General features: G+C 43.0%; 1 protein-coding gene across 3 annotated transcripts in view; it reads left to right on the top strand.

The window, feature by feature from the left end:
• Positions 1–13313, top strand: part of orc3 (origin recognition complex, subunit 3) — a 75931-nt gene that overhangs the window by 2177 nt on the left and 60441 nt on the right. For all 3 annotated transcript variants that reach the window (XM_067984900.1, XM_067984903.1, XM_067984902.1), the window contains exons 2-4: positions 3038–3092; positions 7200–7297; positions 10672–10816. In XM_067984900.1, coding sequence (XP_067841001.1) covers positions 3038–3092; positions 7200–7297; positions 10672–10816 — 298 coding nt within the window. The remainder of the gene's footprint in view (positions 1–3037; positions 3093–7199; positions 7298–10671; positions 10817–13313) is intronic.

Genomic DNA, 13313 nt, shown 5'->3' with positions numbered 1-13313 from the left:
CTTTTTGAAAGTCCATAATCAACTGCACGACCCTCATCAACCCTCTCCATTACTTCATCAAAGAACTCAATCAAGTTAGTCAAACATGATTTTCCTTTCACAAATCTGTGCTGACTTTCAGTTATTAGCCCATACCTTTCCAAGTGACAATTAATTTTGTCCCAGATTATTGGGTTAATTTTAACCCCCAAGAATGTGTGAGTTGGGGGCAGGTGGGAGGCTAAAATAGTAACTTTTTGGACGCGACCGGATCCAACGCACCCATTTCTGGGTTTAACCCAGGCAGGTTTGTCAGCACGTGAACAACAGACACCAGGAAGTCCTGCCCCCACTTAAAGCCAGTGGGCCGATACTTAGAGGGGCAATGTACCTCAGTGAAATACTTGAGGTACTTAATATTTTGTGTATTACAAATGTAAAATGAATTTAACCTCACCTTTTCAGGTTTCCAACAAGTTCAGCTGGCCGACACGACCCCCGTGATCACCGCCCCCCCCCCCCCACTCCATGATGCTGGCTGAACCCCACCCCACCCCCCCCCCAAATCCCCGATGCTAGCTGGACCCCCCGATCCCCGATGCTAGCTGGATCCCCTGATGTTATCCGTATCCCCCACCCACGCCCTTTGATTTTTTTTTTCCCCCAGTGCTGATGATCTCTCTCTTCCCCCTCTCGGATTTGCGGCTCCTTTCCCTTCCAACAGGTAGCCAGCCTGTCAATCTTGCTGCCTGGCACGTGGGAAACCGGGAAGCACAAATACTCACTTTCAATTGAGTTGCAATCGCAGATACCCAGTGCGGGATACCCAGCTCCGAGATAAGATCATGCCCATTGTCTCTAAAAGTTCCCCCCCACGACGTTAAGCTGACTGGCTTGTAATTGCCGGGTTTATCCCTCTCCCCTTTTTTGAACAGGGATGTAACATTTTCAATCCTCCGGTCCTCTGGCACTGCCCCTATATCTAAGGAAGATTGTGGCCAGAACCTCTGCAATTTCCTCCCTTACTTCCCTCAGTTACCTAGGATGCATCCCCTCTGGACCAGATGACATTTCTACTTCGAGTACTGCCAATCTTTTAAGTACATCCTCTTTATCTATTTTTAACCTATCCAATATCACTACTACCTCCTCCTTTACTGCTACATTGGCAGCATCCTCTTATCTAGTGAGACCGATGCGAAGTATTCATTTCGTGCCTCAGCCAAACCCTCTGCCTCCAGAAGAAGATCTCCTTTTTTGTCTCAAATCGGCCCCATCCATCCTTTGGCTACCCTTTTACTATTTATATTTTTATAAAAGACTTTTGGGTTCCCTTTTACGTTACCCACTAATCTTTTCTCATACTTTCTCATTCCTTTTTTTTAGATCTCTTCTGTATTCAGCTTGACTCTCTACAGTATTATGAACCTTAAATTTGTCATAAGCCTCAATTTTCTGTTTCATTTTAATCTCTATAATCTCTGGTTATCCAGCTTTGAATGCCCTTCCTTTTCCCCTCGTGGGAATGTGACTACTCTGTACGCGAACCAACTCCTCCTTAAAGGCCTCCCATTGTTCAATTACTGTTTTGCCTTCTAGTTTTTGATTCCAATCCACCTGGGCAAGATCCCTTTTTAACTCACTGAAATTAGCCTTCCTCCAGTTAAGTATTTGCAATGTAATCCATGTCTGAATGAAGGATGTGATGATGTCTGGGGCCAAGTGATTCTAGCGGAACTTAACTTAAGCGATGGTGAGAGGTTATTAGTGACTAGATGTTGCTTGATGGCATTATTGATTACTCCTTCTTTTACTTTGCTGATGATTGGGAGGAGGCAAATAGGGTGGTATTTGGCAAGGTTAGATTTATCCTGTTTTTCTGAGGATAGAACATAACTGGGCAATCTTCCACACTATCGAGTAGATGTCAGTGTCATAGCTCTGTTGGAACAGCTTGGCTAGGGATGCAGTGTATGTGCATTCTCGCTGCCACTTTCCCAAGTGTTCTTCTGCAGGGAAGGTGACACGAGGGTCTGACACACAAACTGCATCTATTTGTTCAATTCAGTAGTTCTCTTTAGTCACAGCTTTCTATCCCTATATGCAGCCTGGAAACATGCTGCCAATGTTAGGGTAGCCACTGTCTCCACTCCCCCATAAGCACCGATATGGGTAGATTTGCTTGGATATTTAACCCATTCTGGTTGGCAAATTGCTGCTTCAATTGTATTAGTATTTTATACTCTCCATTATCTTCAATATGTCTGTCGCCGTGGACGTGATGCTAATTTAACACCAGTGAGCATTCTTTGTCAAAATTATTACTCCTCGACTTTCTTTGGTGAAGGCAGCATGTAGCTGAGTCATACGAACTTGGGGTTACTAGGTTTAATTGGTAATCTGTGCTGAGTTAGCTGATTCAGATGGATTGGCAGGAGGGGTATTACAACTGGCCTCAGCACTTCAAACCATGGAGAGGAAAAATCAGCCATTGTCCAGTGACCCTCACTGGAAAGCCTGCCTGTGTGGGTGTGAGATGAGGACACGATTAGGTTCAACTGAAGAGGGTCTCCCCATTATTGAATGTCGTCCCAACAAGCACTGGCTAGACTCACACATGAATAGCCATTTGGGAAAGGCACCCATGGAACTGTATCCCACCATGAGTCAACAGCTTCAGGAGGAGAGGTGGGATTTGGAAGGGGAAACCTTGTTTTGTCATAGTGGTCTAGTGTATCATTTGGGAATATGTATGTCTCAATATTCCAGAGTTAGAAAAGCAAAACCCTACAAGTCACTTGCACGCATTAAATATTTCTGCACCTGTGCATCCTCAAAGCTCCACGATGCTAACACTTAATTGAGTTTTTTTTAAATTAAATTCCTCTGGAATGTTACAACTAAAGAAATTAATTACGGTCAGATGCCAGCTGTTCCAAGCACTAACTATCTCCCCTTCTGTTGGTAATGCCTGAGATCAGTGAACTCTTCTACACTGTTAAGAATTGTAACACTATGCAGTTGCAAACTGTTTGATTTTCTTCCTTTCGCCATACAGGGTTGCTTTGTTTTCAAGCCAAAAGACTCCAAAAAGAGAAAGACTTCTGTCACAGGTTTGTGCCCGCTGGTTTAATTAGACTGAATTGTGTCCAGGTTCATGTGTACAATGTTGGATAACTAGGTACTGTATTTTATAGTAAAATGCACTGCTATTTCTAATGACATTCCACATTTTGTGGTTATCACCCGTTGTTCATGTACTTTTCCCCAAATTTTTAATTCCTCCCCCCGCCATTGTAAAATAAATTATTATTCCGCAACAAAAGATATAAAGTGGTATTTTGTGTCAAAGCACAAACAGGTTTGGAATAAGTGCTAAGGTGCTGACCAGTTCTCCTGGTTTCTCACGCCTGGCTGCTACTCCATACTTCCTCCAATGACACTGTAGAGATAGAAAACATAACACATGGGCCATGGTGTGCACGAGTCTATTACAAGAGCTAGAGTCAGCTTTGTTGGTACACCGATCTACTATGCTGCTGTACATACTTCCATTTTTAAAATTATTTTGCAAGTAGTCAAAAATCTTTTTAAAACAAAATGTTGATTTTATTTGATAGATTGTAAAATGATAATCCCCCACCCCGGCTACATTTTATTCAGAACCATTGATTTTGCCCAAGAAAGTCGAATTGTTGCAAATAACAAAACTAATTTGGAAAGCCTTCATTTTTGCACTGAGAAGTAGCCATTAACTCAAAGAAAATTTTTATCTTCCTTTGGAGTTTGAAGCTGGCAGCTAAGAAGTGTATAATAGCATTCTATTTCCCAACCCCTTTTGTGATAGTACCCAAGTTCTCCTTAGCCAGGATCAAGAATTACACTGTATGCAAAAAGATGTGCCTGCATTCTACTACTCAGTGTTCCACTGTATCAATGCAGTATTCGCTGGCAAAAGATTATTACAAACACAACGCTTTAAACAAGTCTTCCAAATTCCAGTTAGCGCCTCTCACAGCAGTTTTTAACCTACCTGTCTTTTCATCTTCTTGAAGACTTGAATGTATCTGGCACTCAACTGGTTTAGCCATCCATCGCCACATCTGGCTGGACTACATCAAGCATAATCGGGCCTTGCTCTCCTCTGCCAAAACCGCTGACCACTGCAGGATCATCATGAAATGCAAGGATAACACCCGGCTTCATTTCTTCACTACCAACCATCTCTTTAAACCCCTCTCCCCTGCCCCCTCCGCCATTCCCATGAACAACAAGTGCGATGAGCTCATGGAGATCTTTGTAAATAAGATTGAGACCACCAGCTGCCCCTGCCGCAACCCTCCCCCCCCCTCTTTCTTGGCCTACCCTAGCCCTGAACCCACATCTTTCTCTAGTTTCTTTCCTATCTCCCCTCATGCTTTCTCTGAGCTCATCTTGTCCATGAGACCCATTTCCTGTTCCCTTGACCTCATTCCCACAAAGCTGCTGACCAACCAACTTCCCTCCCTGGAAAAGTGCAAATTATTTCCTCACCTCAGGTACAGTCTCCCTCCCTTTCAAAACTGCCATCATCAACCCCAGTTGGGAACAATTGTGATTCTGGCCTCTGCTATCTGTTCTGACTTCTTTCATTAGCCCAGTGTGTGTGTCGTCAGGGCCCAGTGACTTATCTACCAAGAACTTTGCTAATTTTTTCGGAACCAAATCCTCTTATACAAGTTGCCTTTAACGACTGTTCCACTTGCTCCTCGCTTCCACCATCTTTTCTTAAAAACTGGCACAAAATATATATATGTGTGTGTGTGTGTGTGTGTGTGTGTGTCTCTCTACCATTGCTTCATCCTCCACAACTAGATTTCCCTCTTCATCCCTGAATGGTGCAACCTTCTCTCTTTTTTTACTATGTTTATAAAAGCCCTCGATTTCCTTGTATATTATCTGATAGTCTTTTTCTTGATCCCCACTCACCGTTTTAATCTCTCTCTTTACCTCTACTACGCTTTCTTATATTCCTCATGATTTTCTTTGATGTGGCGATGCCGGTGATGGACTGGGGTGGACAATTGTAAACAATTTTACAACACCAGGTTATAGTCCAACAATTTTATTTTAAAATCACAAGCTTTCGGAGATTATCTCCTTCGTCAGGTGAGTGAGTCACCTGACGAAGGAGATAATCTCCGAAAGCTTGTGATTTTAAAATAAAATTGTTGGACTATAACCTGGTGTTCTATGATTTTCTTTAGTATTGTTAGCTCTACTTTTACCATTTAACTCCCTTTTAAAGTGTAGTTTCAATCCCTATTCATTCAAAAAGCTCTTTTCTTTGCTATAATCCCCCTTTTGCCTTATAGAGATATACCTTTTTTGTACTCTATTCATCTCATATTTGAAGATTCCCCAGCTATTAATCTATCATCCTGTTTGCTAACTTTTATGTCTAGTTAATTTGTCAAATTCCTCCTTATCTTTCTGAACCTTGCCTTGTAGGAGGAATGATATTCGCATACATGTTACCTAAAATCTTTTTTTCACAGGCAGAAAAGGAAAAACATAAAGTAGGCAGGGGGGAAATGAAGATTACGAAGTTGGAGGAAGAAAATGTATAATTTAATTCAAGTCTTTAATATTGTAAAACTGTCCACATTTAAAATTTATCTGTAGAAACTGACTGCCCAGTGCCTTTAAAGAGATTAAATAAACCATCCAAAAGAAGATCACTAAAATATTCTGAAGATGTGGTATCTTATTGTCTGTAGTGATATTTACATTGTAATTTTATTTTTTAAAATGCAAATGTTTACATTTCAGTTGTTATCAATGGCAATTTTAGTACTTTGTGTACCTGAATAGTTCAGAATTTTTGCAACAACAGTTTAATCTTGCACCTTTAAGATAGTCTGCTGTGAGATTTTTAGCACCATTTTACATAATTCTCTTAATAAAACTAGTTTATCTCCCATGGCTTTGGAGAATATGATCACTGTCTTACCTGTCTCTGCATTGTTGATTCTCTCTGTGTCTCCTCATCTGCTTCTGTCTCTTTGCTCTTTTTCTGCCTGCCTTTCTATTTGTATTTCTATCTCTCTCTCTCTCTCTCTCTCTTTTCTCACCTCAGTTTAATTCTCCTTTTTTAAAGTTTATAAAACACAAAACAAAAGCTACAACAGGTGTGCAATCGGAACACTTTTTTTCTAATTCCCTCACACACCGACTCTCTGTTTTTGGTTTAAAAACACTCAAATCTAAGTTTTACCTCAGTAAAGATTTTGAAATTTGTCCTCTTGCTAGCAGGTAAAGAAAAAGAAATCCCAAAGATACCTGGGAAACTAGGTACACTGTACACGATCAGACTGCACAACCTAAATCAAAAGCAAAATACTGCGGATGCTGGAAATCGGAAATGAAAACAGAAAATCCTGGAGAAGCTCAGCAAGTCAGGCAGCATCTGTGGAGAAAGAAACAGAGTTAACGTTTCAGGGTAGAACTTTGACCTAAAACGTTAACTCTGTTTCTTTCTCCACAGATGCTGCCTGACTTGCTGAGCTTCTCCAGGATTTTCTGTTTTTATTGCACAATCTAAATTCAGCTCACAGTCACAGGGCAAAAATATCAACCCCATGTCCAGACTTTTGGGAGAGGCTGATATGTTCAAGTAAAAATTTTAATCAAGGCAGAAAAAGACTAAAATGTGTGACTCCTTTAACATTGATCACAGGGCCACCTACAGGGGTTACTGGTACAGCAGATACTTATGAGTTTAATGAAATATGTGTACCGGGGACCAAATTTAATATATATCAGCTGTTGCGAGGTCGAACAGTTCTCAGCTGTCTGAGATCATACATTGAGTTTTAGTAAGAATTGCAGTTAAATCAGTTAAATCCACTTATATTGCTGTACCTTTTATAAAAACTGACCATGTGAAGTTGAGCTGAACATCACTAAAACCTGTTCTTGCTCACCCCACAGTAAGTGCTTGGACTGGATCTTTTGGCTTTATCGGGTAAAGAAAGTGACTGAATATATACATAAAATAGGGAAGGTGGCATTGGTATAATAAATACTAAAATATTTTAGAACACTTATTTCTCAAATCTTTTGAAGAGCTTTTAATGGTTGAACGGTTGATCAGAACTGTGGCTTATTGAGTAGTTGAGATATGTATTAACAGTGTTGTTTAGTCTGACCAAATATACATTCTGCTTTCTATATTATAGCTGACTTCTTCAATAAAGGCAAAGCTGTTTCCGAGAATGACAGGTTGCGATTTAGTACCTATGAGTCACTACGGCAACAAATGAAAGAGGAAACTGAGGTAAGCTCTACTATAGGAGTCTGGCTTAGATTTGAATAATACATTAGGGCTGGAATGAATTGAAGAGCAGGTGTCATTAATTGATTTATATAATCAGAAAATTGCACTTTTGCCATAAACATCCCCCACTTCACACTGGATTTTTGCTGTGCTTCTGCCTAAATAGATACGGCCCAAGATCACTGAACTTAAATGTGCTGACAACCTAGTTTAGTGCAGATTAATCATCTAATTTCAGCATTTTATTCTTACAGAAATGCTGTTTAAGTTTACTCTTTATCTAGGGAAGGGGGAGAAATGGGAGGGCATGTTTAGTGATTAAAGGGGAAAGACAAACTTCAGAGCTGCTATATAATCCTAAAGGGAGCTCTGTGCACTTATTGGTGCCACTAAGCTATCCCTTGCACTTTAGACAACTGGCGAGGCAATCTCTTGATTGCAGAACTCCCCTGATCTGATGTGATGTCATGTGATACTTTAATGACATCAAAAAATTAGGAATATTACCCACAACCCACCATCCTTGTCTATGATGTCATTGGAATGGAACTTTATGATGTCACATCAGGGGACATTCCACACAAATTGTCTGTTCCCAAACTAATTCGAACCAGCAACACCAGCTTAACCTTATAGAGCTCCTTATAACGTAGTAAAAAGCCCCAAAGCACTTCACATATGGGCAGATCAGACACTGAGCAGAAAGTGGGACAAAGTTAGAGACGGTGGTTGAAGCAATGGCTTTTGAAGGTGGGGAGAAATGAGCACGGGGAAGGTGTTTAGGAAGAGAATTTCAGAGCATAGGGTTGTGATGGTTGAGGGCTGTGCCACCCGGTGGTGGAGCAGAGGGAGATAGATGCACAGTAGTCCAGAATCAGAAGAACAGAGGATGTGAGCTGGGCCGTAGAGTTAGAAGAGGTTGCAGAGGAAAGATAGGGAAAGGGGAAATTATATATGAGGAAGAGGATTCTGAAATCGATATGATGTGAGGCGTAGAGTCAATCAAGATCAACGAGGACTGTTGTGGCTGGGGCGGGGTGGGGGGGGTGGACGAGAGTTACTTAAGTATGGTTTAGTGTGCTTGAGTTCTGGATGATTTGGAGGTTGGATAAGATGGAGCTCAGGAGGGTACTAGGAAAGTTGAGCTTGGAGGCAATAAAGACATGGTTGAGAGTTTCAGTAATAGTGGGGGTGAGTGATGTTTTGAAGATTGAAACAGGCGATCTTGGGGATGGGCTGGATTTGGGTTTGAAGCTCTGCTTGGGGCTAAGTAGGACACCATGACTGCAGACTGTTGGATTCAACCTCGACAAGCAGCAGATGAGAGGGATGTAATCGGAGACTATGGTGTAGTTTCTGATGAGGATCAAATGGGATGGCTTTGTTCTTGCTTGAGAAAGTTCTGCGTGGCAACAATCATTTTAAAGCGGTTTTAATGCACAAAATGCAATTATAAAGGCTTGGGGTATAAACTAATTTTTGCACAGATATGGGCCTAGAATTGGATCCACGCCCGAATCGGAATGCGATCCCGGTGCACGCTGCACGCACCTAATGATGACGGCGGCAGGACCACGGCAAATTGGTCCGCCGGCCTCGTTTGCTTATAACCGATGAGCTGTGAGCATTTCGCTGGTTCCCAGAGACAGCAAGATCAGCCAGCCTGAATGCCAACTGAGGTATAATGAGAGTCCGGGGTGGAGGGGATCAATTGGGAGGGGGCAAGATGTGGCCGGCAGTGGCCCGTGGATTTAACGTGGAGCCAGGAGGAGAACGCCTGCTCTTTCCGGCTCCACAATTTTAGGTTAAAAAAAAATTAAACTTGCCTTTCTGGTGGCAGCTTCCAGCGGTTCAGCACGCCCCATGCTGCGGTCATGTGCAATCCAAATCTACAAGGGGAGGGGGCCTCAAAGAGGCATTAGGCCCCCTATTTGCATATGCAAAGAGCCTAACGCCTGTTTCAGGCATGCACTCTGGATATCTATGGAGGAGCCTTTACCAATATGGCAGGCGGTGCACTTCTGGCGCGGTATGAGTGCAGCACACCGCCCGCCCTATTGGACCCTTAGGCCCCTGTTTTATGCCTGATAAATGGGCACAGCGCAATCCAATTTCTAGGTTGTGCTATTTTATCATCATTTAGCATTATATGCCAGTTCGGTAGAATGCACCGTCCGTTCATTTTTATATATTTTCTTAAAATTGGTAAACCTAGAGTTATAAGACAGCTTCAATGTTTTAAGCTTTGTTTGCTTATAATCCAGTTTTGGTGTTTAGTTCAAAGCTTTGTTGCCAGTTTAATTCCTGTACACAAATCTACACCATTTTTCCTCAGCCCATCTCAGTCTTTAGTTCTGAATGAATTAATGATCAATGGTTCCTGGCATGAGCCATATTCTCATAGACACTATCTGGACTGTGATCTTATCAGTCAACGCTAGGAGTGTATATTAACTACTGAAGCTTCGTAATGTTGAAAACACTCTAAGCCTCGCTCTGCTAAGCAACATGGATATGAATTCTTGCTGTTTGAACGACCCTGTTTTTTAAAAAAAAAAGATGGAGGGACCTTGACAATCCAGCCTGGTGAGATAATTGCAAAACTGAAATCTTGCCTTGTCTTGTTAACGCTCAAATACCCAAAGCTGCAGAACCTGTAAAATGGGTCTGTTACAGCCATAGGTGCAACAGTTCTGGTTGATTTTTATGGATTAATTTTCATCTTGTGTGTAGCGCCCATACTTCTTGAATAAAAATGTTGCATGCTGACGATTCATGTAGTTTATAAACAAAATGCATTTACTCTGAATAGCCACAAAACTGATTTGGTACCCGAATGTACCATTTTGTATTTAAATACAATCAGTTTGAAACCGTTTGTTACCAAGTATTTCGGAGATCTGTAACCGTGCTTCGGGAGGGTATGTTGTTTTACAATGACAGGAACATAACACGTTATGCACCGTGTGTTATTCTGCTGCTAATGGTCCAGCTGTGTGTAACTTGGCATGTTGTTTTAAGGCCAAGAGGGCTAATTGCTATAATATTCTGAAGGCTAATTGCACTTAGCGATACCCTGGGATAGAATCTCTGCAGCGTTCTCCCGATTTTCTCCCACTGTAATTTCAGCGGAAACACGAGAAACTGTATAAATGGCTGCTTGTGCCATTTCCTGGGAGTTTTCCACCAAAATTATAGTGGGAGTTTAAGAAGCCCTCTGAACATTACAGCCACCTGTGTCCTGAGGTTAATTTGAAGGTATTTTCTGTTGCTGGAGCAGTTTCCCTGTTGTTTGATGTGACTAGCCCTGTGTGTTTTCAGATGAATATGTTGTGTTCAGGCATTGTATGTTGTGATTTTTTTTTTTATTACAGAAATTGCAAGATAATTTGAATGCGAAGATATTTGATAGCTTATTAGCATTTATTAAAAAATCCCACGCACAACCTCATTCAAAAGTAAATGATTGGAGCTATCAGATGCGGTGCAGAGAGATTCCCACAGCAGCACTTGTTCTAGGTAAGTACGGCGATTTCTGATTTCAACAGCCAGGGCTAGATTTATATTGTAGAGATAAAAAGAAAAAACACAAATGCTGGAAATCTGAAATAAATGTGCTGGAAGTGCTGAGCAGGTCAGTTAACACCTGAAAGACAAATACTGGTTAATGTTTTGGGTGAGACTACGGTCAACAGTTTAAGTAAGTGCTTAAAAACAGTTGAGCCAGATGACTTTTTTTTTAAATAGGGAGTGCTATATTTTTATTTCTTCAACAGCAGCCCATCCAGTCGTCTTCTACCACCACCCTCCTCCGCCTGGCTGAACCTGTGCTCATCTTAAACACCTTGGTTAACCCACTCACTTCCTGCAGGTAAAAGGTGTCGCTATGGAACCTGGCCGAGGTCCCAGCTATGCCTGTCCTCTTGTAGGATATGTGGCGCACTCCTCGTTCCAATCCTACGAAAGCCCCTCCCTGATCTGTTCCTCTTATTATATCGACAACTGTGTTGGTGCTACTTCTGGCTCTCTCTTTGATCTTGAGAATTTCACTACTTATGCTTCCAGTTTTCAATCATACCTCCCTTCATGTGGTCCGTCTCTAACTTTTCCCTTCCCTTTCTGAACTTCTCTCTCTATATCTCTGGCAGTGGACTTGTAATAAACATCTGGAAAGCCCACTGATTCCAACAAGCATTTTTGCATCTTCCCACTCTGCTTCCTATAAATGTTCCATCCATTTCTCCCAATTTCTCCACCAGAGCTTCTAAAATGTTGACTGTGTCTGCCTTATTATCCATGCCTCTGCAATTGCCCCTCTCCCTGCTCTCGTAATGATGATAGAACCCACCCCCCATCGTTTTCCATCCTGCCAGCCTCCACATTTCCCAGGTCATCTTTGCCGCCATATGATCCCACTGCCATGCACATAATCCCCACCTTTTTCCTCTGCTTTGTAGTGGGACTAATCCCTCTGGAATATCTTGGGTTACTCTTTCACCACCCAACACCCAGTTGTCTTCCCATGGAACTTTGCTGTTCAGCATCAGTAGGTGCAACATATGCCATTCACCTCCCACCGCACCACTGTCCAGGGCCTCATACACTCCTTCCATGTTTTTTTTTATTCGTTCATGGGATGTGGGCGTCGCTGGCTAGGCCAGCATTTATTGCCCATCCCTAATTGCCCTTGAGAAGGTGGTGGTGAGCCGCCTTCTTGAACCACTGCAGTCCGTGTGGTGAAGATTCTCCCACAGTGCTGTTGGGAAGGGAGTTCCAGGATTTTGACCCAGCGACGATGAAGGAACAGCGATATATTTCCAAGTCGGGATGGTGTGTGACTTGGAGGGGAACTTGCAGGTGGTGGTGTTCCCATGTGCCTGCTGCCCTTGTCCTTCTAGGTGGTAGAGGTCGTGGATTTGGGAGGTGCTGTCGAAGAAGCCTTGCCGAGTTGCTGCAGTGAATCCTGTAGATGGTACACACTGCAGCCACGGTGGGCCGGTGGTGAAGGGAGTGAATGTTTAGGGTGTTGGATGGGGTGCCAATCAAGCAGGCTGCTTTGTCCTGGATGGTGTTGAATTTCTTGAGTGTTGTTGGAGCTGCACTCATCCAGGAAAGTGGAGAGTATTCGATCACACTCCTGACTTGTGCCTTGTAGATGGTGGAAAGGCTTTGGGGAGTCAGGAGGTGAGTCACTCGCCGTAGAATACCCAGCCTGTGACCTGCTCTTGTAGCCACAGTATTTATATGGCTGGTCCAGTTAAGTTTCTGGTCAATGGTGACCCCCAGGATGTTGATGGTGGGGGATTCGACGATAATAATGCCGTTGAATGTAAAGGGGAGGTGGTTAGACTTTCTCTTGTTAGAGATGGTCGTTGCCTGGCACTTGTCTAGCGCGAATGTTCCTTGCCACTTATGAGCCCAAGCCTGGATGTTGTCCAGGTCTTGCTGCATGCGGGCTCAGACTGCTTCATTATCTGTGGGGTTGCGAATGGAACTGAACACTGCGCAATCATCAGCGAACATCCCCATTTCTGACCTTATGATAGAGGGAAGGTCATTGATGAAGCAGCTGAAGATGGTTGTGCCTAGGACACAGCCCTGAGGAACTCCTGCAGCAATGTCCTGGGGCTGAGCTGATTGGCCTCCAACAACCACTACCATCTTCCTTTGTGCTAGGTATGACTGCAGCCACTGGAGAGTTTTCCCCCTGATTCCCATTGACTTCAATTTTACTAGGGCTTCTTGGTGCCACCTCTGTCAAATGCTGCCTCGTCAAGGACCGTGTGGTAATCGTGGACTGCCATGGACAGATGCATCTGCAACAGGTCGATTGGTGAGGAGAAGATCAAGTAGGATTTTCCCTCGTGTTGGTTCTCTCACCACCTGCCGCAGGCCCAGTGTGGCAGGACTCAGCCAGCTCGGTCAGTACTGAGCCACTCTTGGTGATGGACATTAAGCCCCCCACCCAGAGTACATCCTGTGCCCTTGCTACCCTCAGTGCTTCCTCCAAGTGGTG

The sequence above is a fragment of the Heptranchias perlo genome, chromosome 5, assembly GCF_035084215.1.
Source record: "Heptranchias perlo isolate sHepPer1 chromosome 5, sHepPer1.hap1, whole genome shotgun sequence".
Taxonomy (NCBI): domain Eukaryota; kingdom Metazoa; phylum Chordata; class Chondrichthyes; order Hexanchiformes; family Hexanchidae; genus Heptranchias; species Heptranchias perlo.
The sequence above is the reverse complement of the archived record's forward strand: the minus strand, read 5'-3'. Positions and strand labels throughout refer to the sequence as shown.